The sequence below is a fragment of the Fistularia commersonii genome, chromosome 14 (assembly GCF_037954325.1).
Source record: "Fistularia commersonii isolate RoL2024-O1a breed Wild chromosome 14, RoL_Fcom_v1.0, whole genome shotgun sequence".
Taxonomy (NCBI): Eukaryota; Metazoa; Chordata; class Actinopteri; order Syngnathiformes; family Fistulariidae; genus Fistularia; species Fistularia commersonii.
In genome coordinates this window covers 8354571-8380913 of record NC_141297.1, presented here as the reverse complement: position 1 = coordinate 8380913, position 26343 = coordinate 8354571, and the positions used below count along the sequence as shown (strand labels likewise).

General features: G+C 44.3%; 2 protein-coding genes across 2 annotated transcripts; one reads left to right on the top strand and one right to left on the bottom strand.

The window, feature by feature from the left end:
- The first annotated feature begins 1609 nt into the window (after positions 1–1609).
- LOC147227168 (tubulin alpha-1C chain-like) lies at positions 1610–6539 on the top strand. The gene is made up of 4 exons (XM_086159857.1): positions 1610–1721; positions 2611–2833; positions 2934–3082; positions 3162–6539. Exons 1-4 carry the CDS (start codon positions 1719–1721, stop codon positions 4137–4139), a joined length of 1353 nt encoding a protein of 450 aa, XP_086015983.1. The 5' UTR covers positions 1610–1718; the 3' UTR covers positions 4140–6539.
- Positions 4657–25576, bottom strand: jph2 (junctophilin 2). Its single transcript, XM_086159854.1, has 6 exons — positions 24783–25576; positions 21833–22649; positions 11889–12007; positions 8642–9525; positions 8041–8139; positions 4657–7569 (listed from the first exon to the last, which is right to left on the bottom strand). The coding sequence occupies exons 1-5, from the start codon at positions 25159–25161 to the stop codon at positions 8059–8061; spliced, it is 2280 nt and encodes a 759-aa protein (XP_086015980.1). The 5' UTR covers positions 25162–25576; the 3' UTR covers positions 4657–7569; positions 8041–8058.
- Between the last annotated feature and the right edge of the window lie 767 nt (positions 25577–26343).

Below are 26343 nucleotides of genomic sequence, written 5' to 3'. Positions count from 1 at the left end.
CTACAATTTTAATACAATCTTTACAGGCATAGGATCTTATATTGTGTTATAATTTTTTATAATCCATATTAAAAGGTGCCCTATGATCAACGACAACAGATTCAGAGTGATACCTGCCTCTCACTCCATGATAGTTGGAAAAGACGCCAACTACCCCCCATGACCCTGACTGTAGCATAAGGGATTTAAATAATTGATGGATTAATTACTAAATATTAAAAGGTGTTTTATCAACTAATATTTGTATGATACAACGTGGTGTGCAGAATCATCAGATTCCGGAAATTCAAGGAAATAACATAACATAATCATAAAAGTGAATGTTAAGGGTGGGAGATTATTGAGAAACAAATTTTGCTGCAAGAGTTTTTATGTCAGGCCTGATATGAAGAACTTTGTCACAAAATGACAGCGTAGCCAGAATGTAAGAACCCCACTGACGGTAGGGAGAAAGGTGAAAGGGGAAATTATTTCCTGAAAGTTCAGCTGATGAATCTCTTATAGAATCATGTTCAGTATGTCTTTGCTGCCACAGAAAAGGTGCAATTGTCTCACATCATGAAAGGATCGGTGTTTGAAGTTAATTGGAACGGCGCCGCGGCCAGCCAGAGGCCAATTATTGACTTTCTGTCGGAATTATGTAGAAGGTCAGTGTGATGTGTTGGTGCTGCCACAGCAGGTCACTGAGTCACTGTGGAAAATAATTAGACACTGGATTTTTATTTCTTTTTTTGCGATAGCAAAATAAAATCTCCAAGGTTATAGCTGAACATCAGCAGAATTCTTCACAATGTGGCACCCAAGCACCAAAATGAAGCTGAAAGCTAGGTAGCATCATCATGAGGAAGGCCCAGGAACACAGATTTTTATGTCTGTTGGTTAACAATGTGATGGTGAAATACTTTCACCGACTTCTAGGATGGATGATATTCATGTAAAAACAATTTATATACACTGGGCAGTTATATATGCTAATAGTTTGTGGATAACAACTCTACTTACGGTAATTGATGCTACAGCATCCGGTGAAGATGTAACAGCGGCTGTGATTGGTCCAAGCTCCCCGAGGGGGCGGGTCGATGTATAGCGTGACACAACAGAAATGTGTATGTAGGTGATGATGATACGGCATACTTTGGGTATGATTATTGTGACAAACTGGTTGAAAAACAAGTGGGTCATACTTTTTTTTCGGTTGAAAAAGTGTAACTCAGAACACAAACATTTAAATGCTACTTACCTCGTTCATTTTGAGAGGGATTTGTATGTCAAAGCTGTTGCTAGCTTGCAGCTAATGCACTCTCACTCTTATAATCCATATATATATATGTTACTTCAAACGTCAATTGTCACTTAAACGAAAACCCGCGAGAATTTGCCCGGAAAGATGAAGTGACTAACAGACACGTAAGTCTTTCGGTCCGGAGAGACCGACTGAAGTTTTTTTTTTTTTTTTAATTGTTCCCCCGACATTACGTATGTCAAAGCTCATTGGTCAAAACCGGTGCCTGTCAAAGGCTCCTTCCCCAAACCTGCCAATCGCGAGAGGCGGGTGGAGGAAGAGGTGGTCGCATCGCATCTGCATAAATTTCCGCGCTGCGGCGGTATTTCCGCACTTACTTCTTACTCCGGGACACCTAACGCCCTTGCTGTGAGAGTAGACCTCTTCCTGTTTTCTTTATCCGACCCATTTCCGCATCCCCGGTAAAAAAATAAACATGGTGAGTATAAGTAATACTCTTTTAACCGAGTTGTATTCTTTATTTATTTTTAAATGACATCACGTGTTAACTAGTCGGCGAAAGTTCTAAAAGAACCAGTCTCGGCTCGGTTTTCCGCTTCAAAACCAGGGGGCAGGGTTTAAAATTGGCGGGCCCCAGATCGCCTCCAGCACTTTTTAAACTTTTTTTTAAAACATTTGATAAACATATTTTTTTTTTTAAGAATTAAACATTTTGTTTTCTTTTCCGACCGGGTGTGTGTTGGACAGGAGTCGTGGCAGGCAGGCTTGTACTCACTGACCCACTTACCGAAGGTCAACGCGGTTCCACATTCCTTTTTTTTTTTTTCTAATTTAATAAACTCCCTGTCTGAAAAGACCGGCGTTAAACAGAGAGGAAAAAAGGAAGGGGGGGAAACAACAACAACCCAAAACTGACCACATCTCCAGTGCTGCCTTTATGCCTGATCCTTGATGGGTGAACCGGGCCCCTTGGAGCCCAAAGTGTCTGCAGCTGTATTTGATTTCTGGTTTGGCCTAAATACCTCCAGAACTTGGCCGACGTGTGTGTTCAGCCAACTTAAAGATTTTCTTTCTCGCTGAGTCACATCTTGCGCTCGGGATTCTTTGCTTGCTAACGTGGAATTTCCCCCCCCCCTTTCCCGTCCTCTCTCCTCCCCAGTCCTGGAGGGCAAATGAATGTGTGAGCAACTTGTGACTTCTCGTTCCTACCTCTTTACAAAGAGGCCCTTTTATCCCGGCCTCCTCTCCAACCACCTTCACTTTCAGCTTCACAGCAGTTTCCCAAGGAGTTAAAAGCGGCATCGGGTACTCTGCGTTTCCCAAGGTACGCTTGCATATGAATCCAAACCTTTACCTTTTCTCCACAGCGCGAGTGCATCTCCATCCACGTCGGCCAGGCTGGTGTCCAGATCGGCAATGCCTGCTGGGAGCTCTACTGTCTGGAGCACGGCATCCAGCCGGACGGGCAGATGCCCAGCGACAAGACTCTGGGCGGAGGAGACGATTCCTTCAATACCTTCTTCAGTGAGACCGGCGCTGGAAAGCACGTCCCCAGGGCCGTCTTTGTGGATTTGGAGCCCACTGTGATCGGTATGTGTCTTCACCTTGACTTGAACCCGCTGACGTAAAATCCCTCTCAGTGGGGATAAAAAAAACAATCTGGTTCTCTTTTCTCTTCCCCTCTCTTTAGATGAGGTGCGTACAGGAACCTACCGCCAGCTTTTCCACCCTGAACAGCTGATTACTGGCAAAGAGGATGCTGCCAACAACTACGCCCGCGGTCACTACACCATCGGCAAAGAGATCATCGACCTGGTGCTGGAAAGGATCCGCAAACTGGTGGGTATTTTCAGTACACGAGAAAAAAAAAAAAAAGCTTTTAGTATCACATTTGACTCCATCTTGTCTCCGCCCTCAGGCCGACCAGTGCACGGGCCTCCAGGGATTCCTGGTCTTCCACAGCTTCGGAGGCGGCACCGGCTCCGGTTTCACCTCCCTGCTGATGGAGCGCCTGTCCGTCGACTACGGCAAGAAGTCCAAGCTGGAGTTCTCCATCTACCCGGCTCCCCAGGTGTCCACTGCAGTGGTGGAGCCCTACAACTCCATCCTGACCACCCACACCACCCTGGAGCACTCCGACTGTGCCTTCATGGTGGACAATGAGGCCATCTATGACATCTGCCGTAGGAATCTTGACATTGAGCGTCCTACTTACACTAATCTGAATAGGCTGATCAGTCAGATCGTGTCCTCCATCACTGCCTCCCTCCGTTTCGACGGCGCCCTCAATGTGGATCTGACAGAGTTCCAGACCAACTTGGTGCCCTATCCCCGTATCCACTTCCCTCTGGCCACCTACGCCCCCGTCATCTCTGCCGAGAAGGCCTACCACGAGCAGTTAACTGTGTCCGAAATCACCAACGCCTGCTTCGAGCCGGCCAATCAGATGGTGAAATGCGACCCCCGCCACGGCAAGTACATGGCCTGCTGCCTTCTGTACCGTGGTGACGTGGTGCCCAAAGATGTCAACGCTGCCATCGCCACCATCAAAACCAAGCGCACCATCCAGTTTGTGGACTGGTGTCCCACTGGTTTCAAGGTAGGCATCAACTACCAGCCTCCCACTGTGGTCCCCGGCGGAGACCTGGCCAAGGTCCAGAGGGCCGTGTGCATGTTGAGCAACACCACTGCTATCGCAGAGGCCTGGGCTCGTCTGGACCACAAGTTCGACCTGATGTACGCCAAGCGTGCGTTCGTTCACTGGTACGTCGGTGAGGGAATGGAGGAGGGAGAGTTCTCCGAGGCCAGAGAGGACATGGCTGCTCTGGAGAAGGATTACGAGGAGGTCGGCACGGATAGCATGGGAGACGATGACGACGATGGAGAAGAGTATTAAGAAAAATCTTCCCTCTGTGATGTCTGATCTGTGCCTTCATGTCAAATAAATGTCCGAAATCAACGTTTCCTCTCAATTCAATTTTACCAGACCACCCGATACATGATTAATTCAATTTGAATGAACCCCACTACAGTCAGACTACAAACACAACTCTGAATGAACCCTTGCATTTGACCTCGCCGCATGGGTACCTTCAGCCACTAGGGGGCTGTGCTGTTGAGCAGATGTCTGAAAAAATTAAAATTCCTCCCAGAAACCACATTTATTGCTTCTGGTGACAACAATGTCACAATCATACATCACTTACATGATATGACAATTTCATCTGTTCTGTGAGAAATGACCTCAGAAGGACAGACTTCCGTCCAGTTTAAAATAGTGGCCTTATGGGACGTGTGGTTGGAGGGGCGCTGGCAGACAGGTGTTGTGTATAAATACATAATTCAAATCATCGTTGACTGGATTTCTGAATGATACTGCAAGACGGACGTCTGGGAAGTGTTCCCGATTAACAAAGGTTGGAAAAAGGCTTTTATTTTCAGTGTATCTGACCAGGTCCGGCTACACAAACACATCTCTTCAGATTCAGCAGTAACAGTCAGGACAGAAAGTGGCGTTGAGGGATTTGGGAGGTGGGGACTTCTTTCTTTGTGACATCACACCACAATTTCAACTCTACTTTACCGGCAGCCCACCTACCAGTAATTCTTCAGTGTTAAAGTAATGCATTAAACACTAAATACTTAAGATATTTATAAAACAGCAGCGATTGATTTTAAGTCCCCCCCCAACCCTATTTTTTCCCCCCATTAAAACGCTGAAACACCAGCAGAGTGCGAGTTTGACCTCACACATGAATAAATCTCTTCAGAGCCACATTTTTAAAGGTTAAAGTACCAGAGAACATCCTCACCAGTGCTCTTCATGTAAGACAGTTTTCCCTCCTGGCCATCGGTTTATCGGGCTACTCCTCTTGGGGATCTTTTTAGGGGGTTGGGGTCACATCCGTTGAAAAAAATCAGACTACCACTTGTTTCTGAGTATGGAAAAGACGTGCATGTTGAAAAAAAAGGTAGAAAAACACGTCCACACAAAGTGCCCTTATGCGTACAAAAAAAAAAAAGAGCGAATATTTGGCTCTCAAAGTAGAGCAGGCCCTGAATATAGGGTGACAGAAAGATGTGGACAATTTTTGCTACGTCTTAACATGAAACCGTAAAAGCGACAAATACTCTTCACTCCCAACACCTTCCCTTATGGCTCTCGATCTGCTGTCAAACGGTTTGTTCTGCACTTAAACATGATCCGAGGGCGAAACCTGCCGGTGCAACTCGACGAAAGGATGTTTCACCACCCAGTGAAAAAAATTTGTCTGAGTTTTTGAATTGTAAGCCCCTCCTCTTATGATGGGTTGGACGGTCAGACTTCAGATGTTTGAGAGGAAGCTGCAACGCAGTCTTTTGTCCGAATTGAAACAGCAACTTTCCCAGCTTGCCCAGTTGTTGGAACAAAAAAGGTTAGAAATGAAATCTCGTTTTGGCGGTGTGACCAAAAGGAAGGCTGCGGCGATAGGAAGCCAGGTGCCTTGATAGAGATTAACCGATGGCGAGCAGGGAAGGAGGTTGGCCGAGCCAATAGGGAGTGTAAAAGGAGATAAGCGTGTTTTCGTGGCGGGATCTGAGGAGAACGAATGTTAGATTTTTGCACCGACACGCCTTGTATTTGAATAAACATCAGGTTGCACCAATTCACTCTCGGGTCATTTCTAAGGGCGAGAGTCTACCGTTTGATTGTGCGGAAATTACCCCTGCGTTGTAAATCCGCAACCTCGCTGCAACGTTCCCTCAGATTTCATCACATCTCATTGCGAAACATACATGTGGAACCACCTCGGGGGCCAACTGTATTTCATGTTGGAGGTAGCAGGCACACACACACACACACACACACACACACACACACACACACACCTAGCAACAACACTTGCGCTCAAAGCTTCCCGTTTCCTCTCTCCTTTTTGGCTGGCCAGCTCTTGACATCCGGTGTTGCATAACGACAGTAAAGGCACGTGAATCCCCGTGAGAACTTCAAATTTCACAGTGTAGCTAAAACGTCAAACCTCGACTCCGGATCGTCCAGGACGAATTCTGGATTTCTTCTTAAGAGAGAAAAAAAAAGATAAATGCAAGGCCTGACAGGAGTGTCAGACTCCTACAAAGGTCACTATTCATTTTCAGAATGCAACCTATTATAAGTGTTTCACCCCCCTTACACACACACACACACACACACACACACACACACACACACACACACACATTAGACGATGTATAATCAAAATGATGGGTTGGAAGAAATGGTTCAAACCTCTCCTTTAGCCTGTTTGTATCTAAACAGCTCCAGTGTGTTCTCATTCCCAGCGTGTCACGAGGCCCCCGTCACTCCTGACAGCTTTGCACCAGTGGTTCTGTTCGAAGGAGGTGACCGGCGGGAAGAAACTGTCCGCGCGTGACGTTCCCTTCTTTGCACATTTCCCATTTGAAGCCTTCGGTTTGCATCGGCCATCTTACTTGACAATTTCTTTTTAAATCACCCTCTCCCCCTGCCGTATTTGGATGAAAGCTGCACGACGGAGATACAGCTCAAGCTTTGCAACAGATCTGGAACATCTAATTCTTTCTTAAAATGTTTACAAAGACGCAAAACACGAATCAAAATAACCTCACGCAGCACCGAATGGGATTTGCAGCAGCGACTGAGACCAAACGTCGGAAACACGATGAATGAATCAAGTGAGAAGAATGGCGCCGCCCTGCTGGCCATTAGACAGAATGCAAGTTCATAAGCTAACTGACTTCAATGTAAGTAACTGGGATAAATACTGTAAACAGAAACTTCAAGAAAGTGTGGGCTAAACTTGAACAAAAGATTTTTGTTTTGATTTTTGACATTGAGCTGGGAATGAGAACAGTTCCAGGAGGATCTTCAGATTTCACTGCTGAGTCTGTCCGATTGGTCAGATTTTGCCATTCTGGGATTTTAGCTTTAAAAAAAAAAAAAAAAAAAAAAAAAAACTTTCTGCAAAGAGTTTGACACCGTGATCGTATCGAAACAAATCCAATTTAGAATTTGCGTGTCGCCCTGTACCTCCGGCGTGAGCACTGGGACTTCACCCCCCCGCACCCCCCCAACTTCCTAACCCCACATGCCATGTCCAGGTATGCTGAATTTCAGTTCATTAGTTCATCAAAACCTCGGGGAAAGACGGGATGTTCGCAGAGCCTCACACAGTTACGCCGGCGATAAAACCTGGGGAAGAGCTGTTGCTTTTCTGCATGAGCCCCCCCTCCCCCCCGATGTATCGGAGATCTGCAGGTCCTGATGGACGCAGAGGCAGGCCGTCTCACCCCCCGATGCTGCTGCTGACCTGCGGGGAGAAGCGTTTCGTTTTGTTTTGTTCCATCTTCTTGGGTGTAATAAAGCATTTTTTTTAAAACTGCATCTCCATTATTTTCAAAAACACGTTGTGAAATGCAGTAACCTCTTTATCATCGACTACAGACTCACCCGCTTGGATATGCAACAAACACACCCATGCACACGTACGCAAACAGGCACATACCAATGGCAGCGGTTCAAGGAAGTTTTGAAATGATATATGCATATTACAACAGTCTAAATAATGTAATTTATTTCCTTTTTTCAAAACATGGGTGACTTTTTTTTGTGAATTTTCACATGTAACTCAAGACATAATGCAATTGTATTGATGGATTTAAAGGTGCTTTCATTCTAACCCCCCCCCACTTTTGATCATAAATGGTATTTCCCAACTGAATGTGACCTCCTGCAGGTCGGAACTCACTCGCGATGCTTTGCGGGCCTGGCGTCTCGTTACCTGAGGGGTGTGAGCGTCTCATGACAAGATGTGCACGAAGAGAATGGCCAGGCCGATGTTGAGCAGGATCACCATGCAGATCATGATGGTGTTCGGACCCTTGGAGAGAGAGAGAACGCGCTTAATTCGGTGAATGGACGCTGATTGATTAGATCAGATCAATAGTACTTTGTGTAAAGACCCTCAACTTGGTGATGGAAAAAATTCTCCAAACTCTGTAAGTCTGTCTGAAGTCATGTTTGCTAACAGTCCAAATTGAAATTCTTGCTGTGAAGCGATCCTTTTTGTCTCCCACTTGGGCAGGGCTGGATATTGGACTGGGATTGCCTCCAAAGAAATTTGCAAAGTCATAAATCACGCTCGCCGGGCTGCCTCTCAGAATCCGACTTTTCAGTGAAAAACAAAGAAAAAGTAAATTCTCGAAAAACAGGCTCCCGCTGAACTTACGTCATTAGAGAACAGAGGATGGAAGAATCCACTTTATCTAGTTTTTTAAAGCTGTTTGCCGACTTAAGAAAAAAAACAAAACAAATTCAATTCAAGTTCTGTAGGAGTCAAATAAAACCGGTGAGATGTTTTTACGGGATGTTTCCTGTTTTACCTCCAGCTCTGAAGAGTCTGCCATCACCTCTTGAGTTTGGTTGGACACGGTGGCCTTCAGTCGAGCCTCGGCTTTGGGATCTACTTTCGGGGGAGGCTTGGCGACCGCACTTCTGGCCTCCGCTGGCCTGGGTGCCGCCTTTGGCTCGATCCGGGGCCCGGGTTTCGGAGACGGAGCCGGGCTGGGTTGTCGTCTCGGCGTTGGTTTAGTCTCTGCTTTGCTGGAAGGTCTGCTCGCCTCCCTGGACTCCACTTTGCTCTCAGGCACAGACGGCGCCCGGCCGTCGAGCGACGCCCTGTCGCCTTTACACTCAGCGGGTCTGGGCTCGGGCGTGGCGGCTTTGGACGGCGTTTTGGGGCTCGGGTGAAGCGCTTCTTCTTCATCGGGGACGATGAGGCTGTTCTTTACGGGAGGATTCGCACTCGCGGCTTTCGACTCGGAGTCAAACTTTTGCAAGGGCTTGATCTCCAGGTCGGAGCCCTGCTCGTTCTTGTTGCTCTGGCGGCTGGGGGTCCGGGAGGGGACCCGGGTCCCGCCGCCCTCTGGTGCGGGTGCAGGAATCGAGGGGGTGGCGGGGCGACTGCCGGGTCTGCTGTTTGGTTTACTGCCGCCTTTGCCGCCACCTTTACCAGTCTTGTCTTCGTTCCAGCTTCCTGGACTGAGGAGTTTGGGGTCCTCCTTGCTTATGATGCCGGGGCTGGGGGAGGGGGTGCGACCCGGGGAGGAGCCCGGCATGAGGCTGTCCAGTTCATTCATGAGGGGGCTTTCTGGAGGCGTGGGTAGGGGTTCTTCCTCGGCAAGCAGGGGCTCGTGCATAACGGTCTCCGTCGTCTCGGTGCCCTCCAGCGCCTCGTGAACGGCTCGCTTCTTCAGGTAATCTGGGCCTGCGGGAGCGAAACTTTTCATGGATTAAAATGTAATCAGCTCATTTTTTTCACATGATAAAGACACTGACGTGTGCGTTGTTGCGGCCGTAACACGTCGCGGAAAAGGGCCTTGCATTGAGCTATCAGATCCAGAGGCAAGAAATACTGAATAAATTTGTTTCACATCAAATCCTTCCTGACCGTCCTTGTAATTACAGTTTAAATTGTTTTGCGTCTTAATACTACTCCATTTTCCTCATTGTGAGATTGGATCGGAGGGACAGGTATCGGTAAAGGAATTTCCTCAAACTGTGAGGGTTCAAAAGAACACGAGGGGGGTTTGTGATATTGACCTTTGACCTGCAAAATCAATAGTTTTTTTTTTTTGATTCAGTTAAAACTGCATTTACATAAACTTGGCGTGAAATTCATTGACAATTAACGCACACTGACCTTTTAACTTTGACCCAAAGGGTTTTACAGCTTGTTCAGCGTTTATTGTAACAACATGAAACAGACACAACGTGATACCAGATACCAACTGCATTAAATGTTAATGAAATTGGAAAAACCATCTCTGCAGAATCTTTGGAATTTGTAATATCGTTTTTATTTTTTGTTAATATTTTTTGTTAATTAATGCCACACAATGTTGTTGCATCTTCTTGGACCTCTCGGGAGGCAAGCTAGTGGATAATCTAAATAATTTCTCTTGCGAGCGTGTGTGTCTCTGACAGAGGCATACTGTGTGTGTGTGTGTGTGTGTGTGTGTGTGTGTGTATGGGATAAAGAGTAAACAAATACTGTGTTCCTCATGATGATTCGAGTTGGGCTGTACATGTGTTGTCCTTAATAACTTAATCATAGATGACATCTAATGACACCGAGGGCTAAGACATCAGATGCTCAGTAAGGAAAATTCACCATTGGTTTCGGTCTTTTCACCCGCAGGTTTAAAATTTTGTGAATAAAAATGTCACTGCAAATCGATCAAGCGTGTCGACGCAGTTGTGCTCCCTTGTGAAAGGGTTCGCTCACACACTCCGTCTTTGCCGCCATTGGCTAAAAAAAATACCACAGGAGGCGGCCGGGCCTCGGCTATTTGTAGCGTCAGTGTTAGACAACAAACTCCTCTAATTCCGCTCTTCCGAAAACATCTCTATCATTTCGCAGGTGGCCACGTGAAGGGAAATTTATAAAAAGTTGGATGCCCCGCCCGCCACTTGGTAGCCCAGTGAAAATCATGGAAAAACATAAGCGAGGTGTGCGTGTCTTCGCTATGAAGCGAAGGAGAAGTTGTATTTTGTGAGATAAAGTGACCGAGAGCATCATCTGTGAGAAGGCGTGACACATATGTGGGGATTTGGTGCAGAAATTAAGTTAAATGATAAAATGTGGCATAGTGTGCAAGTTGAATTTAGCAATAAATTGTCGTGTGCAGCGAGAGAAGTGTTGCATTAGAGCAAATAAATGAAAAACTCCTCCGACCTGCTCCTAGCAGTTTAAAAAGCAATTTAAGCTATAAGCTTAGAGTTCTTCTATTAATTGCACATAAAATGATCACAGTAAACTGGCTCAAACCCCACCCACCTACCCTGGACCAGTGACATCAGAGGCTTAAGGATGCAAACTGCATGGAACGCATAACAGCAAACTTACAACTTCAGACAGACCTATATCTTGACAAATGGGCACCCATTAAAAAATATTTGGAGAGTTGAAGACTGAAGATGTTTTTTTTTTTTTTTTTTGTCTGTTTTTTTTTTTTTTTCTATTTTAATTTTTTTTTTCGCTTGCGAGTGAGGAAATAAATGACCTATAAAGAATGTTGTATAATGTGTATCTTGTTATGAGGTTTTGTAGGAATGTGTGTGACTCTGTCAAGGAGCCTGTTCTAATAAATGTTCAAAAAAAAAAAAAAGAAAAGTGATGATTTGCACCTTTTCAATACCATTTAAATAGATATGATGATTATTGAAAAAAAAAAAAAAGAAGCAATTTATTTCTTCATATTCTGTATTAATCTTTATATATTATGATTTTTGTCCACATTAATTTGTATTTAAAACACACTAAATTTTTGCGTTTCAATTCATTGTGATGGGGAAATTTAATTTGATATACAAGCAAATCGAGTTATCTAGTAAGTCAGGGTAATATTGGGTTAGTAATAATCGTCGCTCTTGCTCGTGACAAGTGATAAGTATCCACTTTGTAACGTCTCTGCAAAAATATAACAGACGGACGAGGAAGAACTCCCCAAAACCAACATAGGATTTCTACTGAGCTCCATTTTTAGATAGCAGGCTATTAAAAAAAAAATCAAAAATGTCAACATTTCCTCATAAGTTTCTGTCATTTTGCATGTTTGATTCACTGACCTGGCTGGTAGAAGGACGGGGAGAGCTCTCTGGCCACCAGCCTGGCGATGCTGGACTCGCTGTTCGAGGCCTGGGCCGCCTGTTCAGCGCCGTCCGACTTGGCCTTGGCGTGAGTCGTCCTGGAGGGGCGACACAAATTTCATTTTTTACAATCCTAGAAGGAGTTATCTTGATGCCATGGAAACACAGCAGAGGGGCGGGAGGGAGAGGGGGGGGGGGGTCAGCGTTGGCGCTGCGCCTGTCGCTGCACATTCATCAAATGGATTTACGGATGAATTAATATCCTGTCAGGAGTTAGACAAGGAGAAAATAGGCCCGTCCTGTTCGGGGATAATTAAACCGGTCTCTAGATTAAACATGGACCACTTTAACAAGCGATTTATGTAAAAAAAAAAAAAAGATTTGTGGAAATGATTTTCATGATAAGGGCTGAAATTGGAAACCGCGTCCACTATGCATGCGTGCCGAAGTGTCGTCGCCGAAGAGGGTGTGATGTTCAGATATTCAGAGGTTTTACGACACTTTTTCGTCAGAATGTCAACGGTAATCGTTTTACAGCCCCTTGATGGTGAAGTGAAGCTTAGACGAGAACCAAATGATAAAAAAAAAAAAAAAATTACAGTTTGTTTCATGTGATATTTTCAGCATAAGAATGTTTGCTTGTCATATAATGCACTCTTTATTATTAGCCATCCAGACGGGGGATTTAACGCTAACATACTGGGCCAGAAATACATTGTGCTTCTATCGCCCGGAGAAAGAAACAGAGTTATTTCTGTCAAGTCACTGAGGCATTTATTATATATATTTCTATGTGATGGGGCGCGTGCAGAGGGGGGATCGGGATAAGAGCGATCCCCTGCCTGGTGTAACAAAAGCCAAGCGTTGTGTCAGCAGTTCAGGAACCTCACACAGCACCGCTCATGCAAATGTGATAGTGTGGGAACAAACACCGTGTTCACCGATTTTGATTAGATTACACAAGGGTGGTGGGATCACAACATTTATAAAAAAAAAAGATAATTCCACACTGATACACAAAGAGCCATGACAACAAGGCCACAATAAATAATGGATTTTAGGGACCAGTGTGTGGGATATAGTGACATCTAGTGGTCAAGCTGCAGACTACCAGGATGAAAGAATTATTTGCTGTTGCTAGTCTCATTTTTTTTTTTTATTCTAATTTTTACTTTTCTGATGCGATTGAATCGAAACACATTGTTTTTGCTTTTTCAGAAAACATTTGTTTTTATCGTTGGTAAAACACAAAGAATCCTAGTTTCAGCGGATCGGATACAAGATAAGATAAGATAAGGACAACTTTATTAATCCCGAAGGAAATTGTTGTGCCAGAGTTACAGAAAATATAACAGTAATAGATAATAAAAAGAAAAAGGCAGAATTAGAAATAAAAATAAACTATAAACTATAAAGTGTCTCAGTGAAACTATAAAGTGTCTTAATAAACAGGTGAGAAAACTATAAGTGTCTTAGTAACAAGTGAGGTAAGGAGTGCACAATAGTATGATAAAAGGAAAAATTGTAGTGTAGCTGTTATGAAATGAAATATTGCACAGTTCTGAATAAGAAACAAAGACAAAGAGAATATTGTCTTGTGGTTTAAAAAAAAACACACTGACACAGAAGTTCAACATTTAGGAATTATATAATATGTGCAAGATGGAAGCGTCAGTATCTGGAAGAAATTAGCTTTAAATGAACAACATAATAAATTAAAAACTGAAAAATATAATACTTTGCTGTACAGAGGATAGAAATCAAAGCAGATTGTATTAAAACATATAAACATATAAAATTTGGACTGACGTGTATGTGTGTGTGTGTGTGTGTACGTATATCCACATCCAGGGGAAGCTGGAGACTCCGCTGAATGTATTTGTTGCTGTCCTGACTGCTTTACTTCGAATCAATCACGCTGCTTCTCTTGATAAGAGTCCACATGGAATGGCGAAAGGTTTGGGCTGAAGAGAAACGAGATTTAACCGATCCCTCATCGCCTTCTCTTCCTTTTCCCAGAAGAAAGGTTGGCCCGTTTCGGTGGACGTGAGATGCAAACGTCCACGATGGAGCGGCGGGGCGGAAAGAAATACATTTCGGCCCTGAAACACTAGGGAACTTTCAAAACAAGCCGCAGGAAGATCTAACACCTGATTTATCCCTTAGTTGCCATGACAACAGGGGCGGCTCCACGCTTTAAACACGCTTGAAGGTGTTTTCCTAATTCCAGCCGGGACCTGGAAAACACCAGCGTAGTAGGAAATCCCTCAGATTTCCGCAAATCCCTGTCACAAGACACGAAGCCTGAAATGTCTCCTTCCTGCACGACAACGTCTCTTCTGATTGGTCAGCAGGTTCGATTCCCCGAACAGGAAGAAGAAACATCTCAAAAGTAGCAGCTTCCTATTATCTTACGGTCAAATCAAGAGAAACCGGGGATTGATATTTTCCTTCGACATCATTCTCCTACCCGGATCTGTCCAAACCATCTCAATTTGACCTTATCTCCAAAACATCTAGCGTATGTTAGCCCTTCGGTGGTTTCATTTCACGTAGGATAGGGCTAGAAATTCACAGGTACAATGCGGCACGTCATTTTTAAATTTTTTTTTCAGCTTAGGTATCATGACCAACAGGTGCGGTCAAAACGGTGCAGGTTCGTCCAAGAGTTTATTGATATTCGCTCCACATAAAACAAGAGAAGCGCAATTTGTGATCACTCCGAGACTTGACAAGCTGCAACTTTACACTGAGCCGAATATAGCCAAGGCTTTTTATGAGAGGCTCTTGAGGTTCCCCGTTTGAAAGGTGGGGACCGGCCGCGTCTGCTTCGCTTCGACACCGGACGCCCGTTTTTGCACTGACATCACTGCTGAAATGTAGCGTTTATAAACGACAGCTGCTCTTTCTGCGGGGATTAAAATCAAACCCACAAATGCGCGACTCACACGCACACATCCGCCGTTTAAAGAGAAACTTGAAAAACAAAACGCAAGTGAAAATTCACATTTGAAAAAAAACGTAGATCGTGGCATTATTGATGTATTTGAAACAAATGTGATTGATTCTTAAACTTTCATGCACATCAGGGTTGGTTTCTGCATCATACTTGTGGGGGCGTTCCCATGGAAACATGTGTGACGCAGCATTAGCTTAGCCGCCGGGGAAGACGTTTCTGGGGGAAACGTAAAGCGAAGTGCAAATACAGGACTGTCTCAGAAAATTAGAATATTGTGATAAAGTTGCAATTACAAAAACAAAAATGTCATACATTCTGGATTCATTACAAATCAACTGAAATATTGCAATCCTTTTATTATTTCAATATTGCTGTATATGGCTTACATCTTAAGAAAACTCAAAAATCCTATCTCAAAATATTAGAATATCATGAAAAAGTAATTTTTGTTTTTTTAATTGCATTACAAAACACAATATTCAAATTTTCTGAGACAGTCCTGTACATAGAGTTGGGAAATATAATACATAAGTTACTTTTGAGCTGCACATGTACATTTCTTGAGCGCCTCTTCATGAGGGTGTTGTTTGTTTTACATACTAATCAGAATATTGCAACGAATCCCATCTCATAGATATTTCCCTCCAGTCGATGAAGGTGATGGCGGGCAGAACTGCGTGTTCGGCAGCAGAACCCGCGGCAGAAAGTCGGTTCCTCTGGTTCCACGCCAACCAGCAGGAGGAGGAGGAAGGGGGGGAAAAGGCGACAGATGGCGCCTTCCTGCAAACTGATTCTAGTCAGATACGTCTGGTGCCGGGTTCATGCAGCTGATGTAGATTTCGCAACTCTTATTAGGAAATGAGAAATTGTGAGACTGTTAAATAAGATTTATATATTAAGCACTAAATACTGTCTAAATACAGAAAATCCAAGTTAAATTAAATCAGGCCGCTGATTTGATACTGCTGAGTATCTGAAATGACAGCCATCCATTCTAACAAAACAAACACAATTTTATACATAAATTTGAAAAATTATAGTGTTCTCGCCCACAACCAATCTGCACCTGAGGTTTTTTTTTTTTTTTGTTTTTTTTTAATGGAGAATAATAAAGTAATTGTTAGTGAAACTGGATGGCTTTTTTTTCAAATTACAACAATTTCATGAAAGTATTTTAAAAGGTCTGTGCGTCTGTGGTGACCGGTCGGAAACAGATTCAAATTTCCAATAGTTTATGACACACTGGCGTGTTTAAGCACATAAATGAACGTCATCATCGTCCACCCGATCGCGGAGGATCGGAGGAATCCTATAACGGTCTATCCCACTGTCAAAACCCATTAGCCAGACGCCGATTAAACCCGAATACACGCCTGCCCTTCCCCTGTTGAACTGGGCAAACTCCTCGCTGGAAAGTAAAGGATCCGATGACTGATTGTAGCGTTCGACGCCGCTTGTTATGACATCGCGGCGACGGCGCGCAGGAATAATTTTCCTCCCCGTTGCATCGAAAGGGGAAAATATCTGGTGTGAATATTTGCGGCCAGACATTCGGGATCAGGGGAACTTCTGCGCTTCTGTACTTCACCACACACACCCCTTATTTTGGCTTTACTTTGCGAGTTGTATCTTAAGGCCTCGACAGTCAAGGTTTATATAAAAAAATACAGTTTCTAGTCCAGTAAAGGTGAAGGGTCAGTGAAATAGCCGGAACCCGTGTTTGTGCCGACAGCCACATTTCATTTTTACCAGCGCTCACTTATTTACTGGCATAACAGCTTTGTTTTAAGGTTCCAGGGTTCAGGGTGAGTTACAGCCTTTTGCGGGTGATCAGCGGTGTCACTCTGCACTATCCCCACTTACACACACACACACACACACACATGCACACACACACACACACTCCGCTGAGACCGAGGGGGGAGAAAGTGTGCAACCCTGAGCCGTAAACGGGCGGAAAGTAACGACTTGATGAATGACGAACTAGCACGTCCTTGAGCGTCAGGACGGAAATATCGGCCAATCGGAGTTCAACCTTACAGACCACAGAATCGAAAAAAAAAAGAAAAAAAGAAAGAAAGAAAAAAAAAGGAGAAACTGCATCATGGTATATATTTCAAAAGTGAAATAAATAATTTACTGAATAATCAAACATAAAAAAGGCAGAGACAGGAGGTTAAGACTTCTTAGTAGTACTTCAATAAAAAGTGCAAGTATAGTAAACAGGTCATTATTAGACAAGCGGTTTGTTTGTGGCTGTTGGTGTTTCCTGGAGAAATTAAATATTCAAAAAAATAAATGCCAAAACATATTGATTACTGCTCGCAGTACATCAGATTTTGATTTAATATCACAGATAGAAGGAACCAAAGTGGTAGATATCGATCAGCTTTAATATCTATCGAATATCAATATTCTCTATGCTTGTAAGAAAAAAAGAATTATATTTTAAAGTGGCTTCCCTGTTGGGTGTTTCGTCTGCAGACCCTCTGAGTTTTTCTATGCCGCCGGACCCGACATCCGACACTGTGACCGAAATACCCTCTTGGCTCTCTGGGCTGCACAAAGGAGATGCTCGCTGAGGAAGGATGGGATGTCAGCTGTAGGAAAAGTGCCCCTGATGCCCCTTGAGATCAGGTATCCACACTGTAGGGCTTATAGTAAATCTTTATGGTTTGTTACTCTACAAAAAAAAAAATGACTGTAACCTACTCAGCATATCAATATACTGCAATAAAATGTAAACTACAATTGCCCATGTGTAAATCTTAATATAATGTGATATGATATAGTGATATAGTGTCTTGTTATGTTTAAAATTGTCTGTTGAGGAAGTCCCTGATACAATCTGTACTATATTAAACTGTAAATACTATATATATTTTCACATTTTTTTTCAGAAATCTAAATACTAAATTGAAAGGTTTACTCATGTAACCAGATCTTTACAGTTAATCATACAATAAATCCCGCCGTAATGTCATTCTAACGAATAGGTTCATGTAGGCTAATGTAATCCCCACCCTAAAATATTTGTTTATCGTTAAGAACAGCAAAGTACCTTTTACTGTTACGGTTCTTTGCAGTTTTCTCCGCTGTAAATAAAAACATACAGCCAAGGCCTTTCATAAGACAGGCCGAGTTTCTCTAACAATCTGTTTTTCGTCACACCGCAGTTGTCCGGCACTTGGAGAGAGATACTCTGTCATTCTGACACGGGCCACTGGATCTTTGTGGAGGGTCCTATTCGACTGTGCAGCAAGACACCGCGTTCAAAAGACTTGTGGAGAGAGAGTGGGAGAGCGAGAAAACGAGGGAGTCAAAACAGATTGTCAAAGAGTAATTTGGTTTCTATTAAAAGCCAACTAGATGCCTTTCAGTATAATGAAACCGCTTCGCCACGGTACGCGTTCATTAAGCGGTAATTGCGGCCTCATTAATGCGATAATGCCACGAGGTTTAAAAAAAGAATAATGAGAAGCAATTTGTCTCATTCCTGATAAGTTTTTTTTATTTATTTTTTGCCTCTCTGGTAGTATTTATCATAGCTAACCTGCAAAATAGTCCTGAGCTGAGGTCAGTGGTGAACTTTGTTTACAAATGTTAACGCTTGAGCCGGCCAACATTAAATGCACAGATCAGCAATGGGGCGCGTAAGCCGAGCCGCACAACTAAAGCTAGGTGCGGTGCATATATACGCCACCCCCCCCTTTTTTTTTTTTTACCCCCTGAGCCGCTTGGTTGCATTGAGTCATATTTATATCCGCGGAAACATTTGACACCGCAACTGACGCAAGACGAGCGAGATGTGCAGTCTGCGGCTGACGGCGGCGCAGCTGAGATCGACAAAGCGTGGCGAACGCACAAAATCGGCCGGGACGTGATCGGAAAGCGGGGCCTCCAGCGGATACAGTGTGTGCGCTCATCTCCATCCGTCACGCGAGAGAGCAAGAATTTTGTGCTACTGTTTTCGTCCACAAAAAAAAACGTGGTCACTGGTTTCCCAGCAGGCACTCAAGTCTGGGGTCTAAAGTCGGCAAAGATTATTTTACTGAAGAACTAAAGATGCACTGGATTACATACAACATGATGTATTAGCATGTGAGCATAACAATAACAATAATATTTTAATTCTTAAAGGACTTCTTGTAGTTAAAGTGCTTTCAGGAATTAAAACAGCAATCGATAGCGGGGAAAAAAATGCTACAACAATAAGAAAAAAGTTATCTGGAAGGAAGCGGAGATTTTATGTTTATCAACCGGGTCAGATCATCAATGATATTTAACCCTCATATTATGTTAAGGGTCAATTTGACCCATTTCACCCATTGACCCAATGGGTCAAATTGACCCTTAACATAATATGAGGGTTAATGTGTGTAAAATCTATTTTACTTAGGCGGGACTAATAAGTGGGAAGAGAAACAGGGGTTGAAACAGGCAGCGTGGAGGTCTGTGACAGGGCAGGAAAATAGGTTTGGAGGCAGGGGAGTGAGGTGGAGGGAGGAGGGTGGAGGGTAATCAGCTGTTGCATTCCCCTGTGATTGTGATACAGCAAGAGTGCGCCTGTCCATATTTAGTCAGGGCTCCTCTGCGACCTGCAGGGCCCCTTGCGCGTGCGTCATTTACACCCCGTTCTGCCTCACAAGACCCCCCCCTCCCCCCTTCGGACGTCCGGGATGCCAGCCCACGCAACAGAACAATGTCCACGCGCCGTCTGAACACCGGCAAAACCCTCAGCAAACTCTGCTGCAAGAGGCCGGGCTTGGCTTAGCTGTGGCACACACAGCACACAGGTTGATGTTATTTTTAACCCCTTGACTTCACCGCCGGCGGATTGGCGGTGCGAAGGCAGCCAGGAACAGATGTGTCATGTCTCACTCACTTTTTGCAAAAACACATTTGTGTTCAAATGTTACAAAGAGAGAGAGAGAGAGAGAGAGAATGATATGCATATACTTGTTGTGAATGATTTAGTATTCAGTGATAATCTTGACCTTTGTTTACAAAGGTTCTGCTTAAAAACTCACGAAACAGCGGAATATATCGTTTTATCGGTCGGTTATTAAAAATACATGATCGAAACAATCGTTGATCACAACGCGCGCTTCATCTTTACCCCCGACAACAATATAATATGTGTGTGTGTGTGTGTATGTGTGTACGTTTGGGTATGTCTTTGTCAAAAAAAAAAACAAAAAAAAAAACTCACTAACCCAAGCTTACTGTTCTGTATATTTCCTGTGTATCTTGTATTTGCAAGTGTTATTTGCAGTCCCTATGTCCTCTATTGTAAGTCGCTTTGGATAAAAGCATCTGCCAAATGTAATGTAATGTAATGTACCATAATTCTGATTTTGGATTGATCCCTTCGTAATTATGTGATGATAATGTACTATATCATGACGGTCAACAGTGGGTACTTAATCTTTCAATAATGTTGGAATTTTCACAGAATTAGTAGATTTACTTACAATGCAACTAGTTTTAGTTAAGTGGAGGATCTACAGACAATTGTTGACCAGACAAGGTATACGCGTGTGTTTTCAGCTTTGTCTGTGAACCTGCAGACAGATGTTGCTGTAAATGAGCTTATTGCAGCAACGCCATAAACATTTTCCTATGCCGCTCCTACTTGAAGTAAAATATTTAGATTCCCATCTGTCAGGACGGAGGCCTGCGATCCCTCGACGGAGGCAGAGCTGCTGTAAACATCAAGCATATTTCAAGTGCTGAGCATGATGACCGGCAAAAATGCCGCCGCCTTGTAAGGTCACAGACAAACGGAGGACACTCGACGGCATCAACACTCGAGGAAACACCGTGCCCCGACGCTTTGACCGCATAAACCACCGCGGCCCCCCCGTAATCAGACGAGACTCAAATAAACTCGGCGTCTGTTTCACAAGATGCGGAACGAGGGATCGGTCACGGCTGCGAGATAAGCTCAGAGCTGGTGAGTCAACAAAGAGACATAAAGGAGTATAGCAGAAATTAATACAGCTTCACGGGAAAGGTGGCTGGAAATTGGAAAATGAAGAAGAATACTAGAAAACAACATGTATTATACAGTATATTATCTGTTCATTTATCACCGGTGATGCTAGAGCCTATCCCATCCATCCATCCATCCATCCATCCATCCATCCATCCGTCCATCCATCCGTCCATCCATCCGTCCATCCATCCGTCCATCCATCTGTCCATCCATCCATCCATCCATGGATCCATGGATCCATCCATCCATCCGTCCATCCATCCATCCATCCATCCATGGATCCATCCATCCATCCATCCATCCATCCATCCATCCATCCATCCATCCATCCATCCCTGGCTCCTCCTGTCTGCAGGTTGAAGCGCCCTTGAGCTGGACGCTGAACCCCAAATTACTCCTGCAGCTTTGCCGCCATCAGAAAGTGTGTGAGCAGGTTAATGAAATAACAAGGTGATTAAAGCACAATAAGAATGGGGACTATTTACCAAATTATTTTTCAGTTTTAATGATGGATTTGTGGGGCTGAAAAAGATAATGATACCTATATCTTGACAAAAGGGCATCCATCAAAAAATATTTGGAGAGTTGAAGATATTATCTCTATTTGACTGAGCTAGATGTTTTTTTTTTTTTCCGTTTGCTAGTGAGGAAATAAGTGACCTATAAAGAATATTGTATAATGTGTATCTTGTCATGAGGTGTTGTAAGAATGTGTGTGACTCTGTCAAGGAACCTGTTCTAATAAATGTTCAAAAAAAAAAAAAAAAAAAAGATAATGATAATAATAATACTAAAGATATCTTTTTTTTTTTTTGTAAATACACTGGTGGACCTCTAGCGACCCTGGTGCAAGAAGAGCTCTCCTGCAATATGTAAACAAACAGCTTTCGGTTGTCTCACCATGGTGATGGTGGAGGCTTAGATGCTCACTAAGACAGGGGAAGGTCCGATCTTAGGCATTCTTACCTGGAAGCAGCGATCTCTGCCTTCTGTTTGGCGATGGCGGCGGCCCTCTGGGCTCCCTCCACCGCCCGCTCCACCTTCTGCTTGATCTTAGTTCCCTTAAGCTGGATCACCCTCTTCTTGATTTGCTTCACCAGCATGTTGTTCACGTACTTGCCCTCTTCCTTCCCGCCTTCTGCGAAAGTGGTGCAGCCGTAGCCATGCCTCTGGTTGTTCAACCATTCTCCTTCATACTTCAGCCCGCTTGACCTCTCGCTTATTCCGTATCCGGAGCGCTTGTCATTCTTCCATTCGCCCATGTAGACCTCTGTTGTGGTGGCGTCGATGTCGGCCTCGACCGGGGGGAAGTCCTCGGCTCCGACCAGACTCTCGTCCCCGATGCTGATGGTGGAGTTGGTGTCGCTGGCGTTGGAGCTGAGGGCCGATTCCGTCCTCAGGAAACTGATCTTGCTTTTCTGGCTGGAAAGCGAGGTGCTGGAGTCTGACTTCTTCAGCTTACCCAGCAGAGAGCTCCTGCGAAACAGGCCCTTCTTCTTGGGTTTCACCGCCTCCGGGTCCACCTGGAGGGTGAGGGCGAACCCCCCGCGGGACGGCCCCAGCTGGTTGGGCGTGGCCACGGGTGTCTCCTCACCGGAGGCGTTGGTGGTGGTGATGATCGGGATGTCTTGCTGCAGGACGGTGCCATTGCTGTGCTCGCTGCGGAGAGAGGTCAAGGAAGTACGAAGAGGGGAGCGGACGACCGCGGCCATGCCGTAGGGGACGCTCTGACGGACTCCATAGCCGTGCCGCATCCCACCTGTGAACTGACCCTGGAAAGTCCCTGCAAACATCAGAAAAGACGTGCTTTTATTTTTGTCTTATTGCTCCACGGACCGGCCGTCACAGCAAAGCCCCGTTACGATAGTTCAACAGACCGAAATGTCTGATGTTCCACCACTTTGAATAAGACAGAAATGTCTCAAAGACTCAAAGGCATGACCTTTTGCAGAGACACGCATCGTAACCAGAGCGTAAATCCCTCTGACAGTGGAGATCCTTTTTGTATTCTCCTGCACTACAGCTGTCCAACATTGGAGTTTAATAGAATACATGTTAAACTCAAATGTTGACCAATCCAAGCTTATAAAAAAATGCAGGTGAAACAATTACACTGACACGGCAAATGTGGATACCACACTTAGCTATTTGTCTATTGCAGAGGATGTTAAGCTACGACACATATTTTGAATTATGACAATGTATAATGACCATTGACTGCAGTGATCAGTTACCAGATAGATGCTACTTTGCAATAAAATAAAAGTGTTTTGACCGCTCAGATTTCATTCTGCACCTTCATATCCAAGAAATGACTTACAATGCAATCTGGTTTCAGAGCTTGGCGGGGAAATCAAGAAACAATCTTTGGCTCACAAACGTGATAAAGATGGCAATGCCCACCTTCTATTGCAAACCTGATCATAAAAGTTGCCAAAACTACTTTACGGCTAAGCCTGACCGTGGGACGCATTCACCTCTGATAATCATTCAACTGCAGTGTGTTGACATCTGAGATAAGTGTGGCAGTAAGAGGTGAAACTTTAACCAGTTTTGGAGATCCGTCAGCACCGTTTCATTCCCTGAATTGTTAAGCATTTAAAATGAAACATGATTTTATGTCATGTAAACATACAACCCCGGCAGGAGGTGATGGAACGAATCCACCTATTTACACATCTATGAGTACACGATCTGGAGTATTTTTAGTAGATAATATTCCAGCTTAGCACGTTAGCCTGCGCAACAGCTTCAGGCAAAGTATCGTGCGCTCAGTCGGCAAAACTTTTTATTTTAGCCGGAAGGTAGTAATACTCCCGAAGCCTGAAATATCCGCTCATCAATGGACCCTTGAGGCCTGGCCTCCCGCTTTAGGCCTGAGAGGCCAACAGGGCATGAGGCCTGCAGGCTATTATTACATTCTGACATCTGCTGAGACCCTCCAATCCCCCGACCCCACCCTGCACAACTTCCACTGGTCTGTCCTTAAAGCTGATGAGTCAGCTGTCGAGGAGGGAGACCACGGCTGATGGACGATCGGGCGCGAGCACGATCAATTCGTTTGCTAAATATTCCAACTCCCTCCGCGCGGCCACGAGGATGATTGAGAGAATCCCGACATGAACTAATCTCACCTTTAACCAGACTCTGTTGGAAATGACTTGGCAGTCAACTCATGTGCTCAGGTATCATTAATATCGTATTTGGATTTGCTTCAGACTTGCTGCTCACGCCGATTTAAGTGTATATTTGATTACAAGATTAAAAAACAAGCACGAAGCATAACTCTCGACTGGTAATTCTGTTTTGTCTCGATTTTATTTTACAACAAATGATTTTGGATGCAATATTACTGCTTTTTTTTCTTAGGTAATAGTACAATTTTGTTTTTTGCAGCTTCGGTGGGGTTTGGTGATTAATCTTGCAGGATTTGGTGGTCAGTCTACCTGGAAACAACCGCACTCAAACATCGGACGCAAAGTATTATTTATTGAGGTTATATAAAGTTTTGATCTCCTTCCATGTCTCACCTCCACATGCTTTCCATTCTGTCATGGTCCTGTTTGCATGAATCTCTTGTAAATGAACAACGGCTAAAAAATAACTACAATACAACCCCGTTTTTATGGTAACGCATGGAAAACAACACCCAAACAACACAATAAGCTAAAATGATTATCAATTGATGCTGTTTACAAATAAAGTCACTTTCACACCCTGCCTTTACATTTGCATATTCCACACATAGTCTTATCCCAGCTACTCTAGTATTTCAGTATTGACATTTTCCCTTCATTCATTTCAAGTGGATTTCCTTTAACCAGGCCTCTGTGACTTGGCAGATTATCACGCGACTAGATTGACCAGTACGTATATGTTGACTTATTATTGCATGAATTCAAAAGTTCAATCTTACCGCCATCTGCGTATGTTTCTGTTCCATATCCATCCTGAAGCCCATTGTTCCACGTTCCCTCATACTTCGCTCCACTGCCGATGCTGATCCTGATGCCGTATCTCCCTTTGAATCCGTGAGTCCATTCCCCTCTGTAAATCCAGTGTCCTTTGGTTTCAACCCCCAGGCCGTGACGCTTCCCCTGCGCCCAGTACCCCTCATAGGTGTTTCCGCTGGGCCAGGTGTAGACGCCAACCACCTCGAAGCCGTAGTTCCAGGAGCCGGAGAACTCGCCCTGGCCTTTGGGTCCGGTGCAGATGCCGTGGCCGTGGGCTTTACCTCCCTCCCAGCCTCCGCAGTAAGCGCCGCCGTCGTCGAACTCAAAGCGACCCCCGCTCATGCCTCCTACCGCAGCTCAGTAACGCACCAGAAAGTAAAGCCGCGCAGCTTGTTGCCTCGCTAAAGATAAACTCCGGCTCGGTCTGACTTCACCTTCAGCGAACATCAAAACTGATCGGACATATCCTTGGTGCTGAACTTGATTTGACGTCTTCTCTCTGTCGCTTTAGGGATTTCTGAGTGTGTCCGGGAAACTTCCAGGTTGTTTTTTTTTTTTTTTTTTTTTTCTTTTTTAAACTTTCAAGAATAAATTAAGTTACAAATTTAGAGCCAAATATCAGTTAGTGAATTTGAATATTTCTGTGTTCATATCCTGACAAGCCAGTGGTCTTTCATGGCTCTCCGGGTGGCAAACAGAGAAAAGCCCCTTTCCCCCTGTCCCTGCCACCCAGATATCTCCTGACCGTTGCTGCTGGTGAAAATATTTTAGCAGACCTAACAAGGCGACCAATCCAAAGACACACACACACACGCACGCACACACACACACACACAGTTCCAAAAATACAACCCAATCCTTAACTCCGCTGCCTGCAAGGAGCCATGCCAGAGTCTTCCACTTCGGGAGTGGAGTGCATAACATTCAGGACTCAGCTGTCTGCAGGTTCTCCCCCATGTTAGCACATGTCCCACACATTTTTTCTCTGATAAACCCTGCGAAAGAAACATCTGGGAACAAATCCATCACTTTACTCTCCCACTCATTGCCTGCACCTCTCCCATTTACATTTTATGCCAAGTAAATCCAAATCCGAATGACACTTATACCTAGCCGAATGTGTTTTTCCGTTTTCAGGAAAAAAAAAGGCAAATTTTAAGTTATCGTCCTACCAAATCAAGGGGCGCAATCAAATGGGAAAATATGTTCACGAATAAGTCATTGAAGTTGTTTTAAATCACGAATTAATTCCATTTGCAAGTAGGTGTCCGTGATGATGCAACTCCCTTCACTCCCTCAAATGGACAATGATGGTAACTACAACAAAGATGCCCCTTTCCCTTTTACCGTGAAACATCAAACACCCAACAGGCTGTAGTATTTCTGCTCTTCTTGTTTGTTATCGAGTTGTTTGAATACAGTCAGGGATGCAAAATTATAGCCACCATCCGCTGCCTTAGCTTATCAAAAGCCATCCTCTCTGACCCCCTCCCATGCAGCACGTCACTTGTTCGACCTGCTTCT

Coding starts and splice junctions, on each gene's coding strand:
- LOC147227168 (XM_086159857.1), top strand. Junction 2,834..2,933: donor TTTGGAGCCCACTGTGATCG/GTATGTGTCTTC, acceptor CCCTCTCTTTAG/ATGAGGTGCGTACAGGAACC. Junction 3,083..3,161: donor TGGAAAGGATCCGCAAACTG/GTGGGTATTTTC, acceptor CTCCGCCCTCAG/GCCGACCAGTGCACGGGCCT.
- jph2 (XM_086159854.1), bottom strand. CDS start 25,161: ATGAGCGGGGGTCGCTTTGAGTTCGACGACGGCGGCGCTTACTGCGGA. Junction 12,008..21,832: donor GCAGAGATCGCTGCTTCCAG/GTAAGAATGCCT, acceptor TCGCCCCTCCAG/GACGACTCACGCCAAGGCCA. Junction 9,526..11,888: donor CCCGTCCTTCTACCAGCCAG/GTCAGTGAATCA, acceptor TCGCTCCCGCAG/GCCCAGATTACCTGAAGAAG.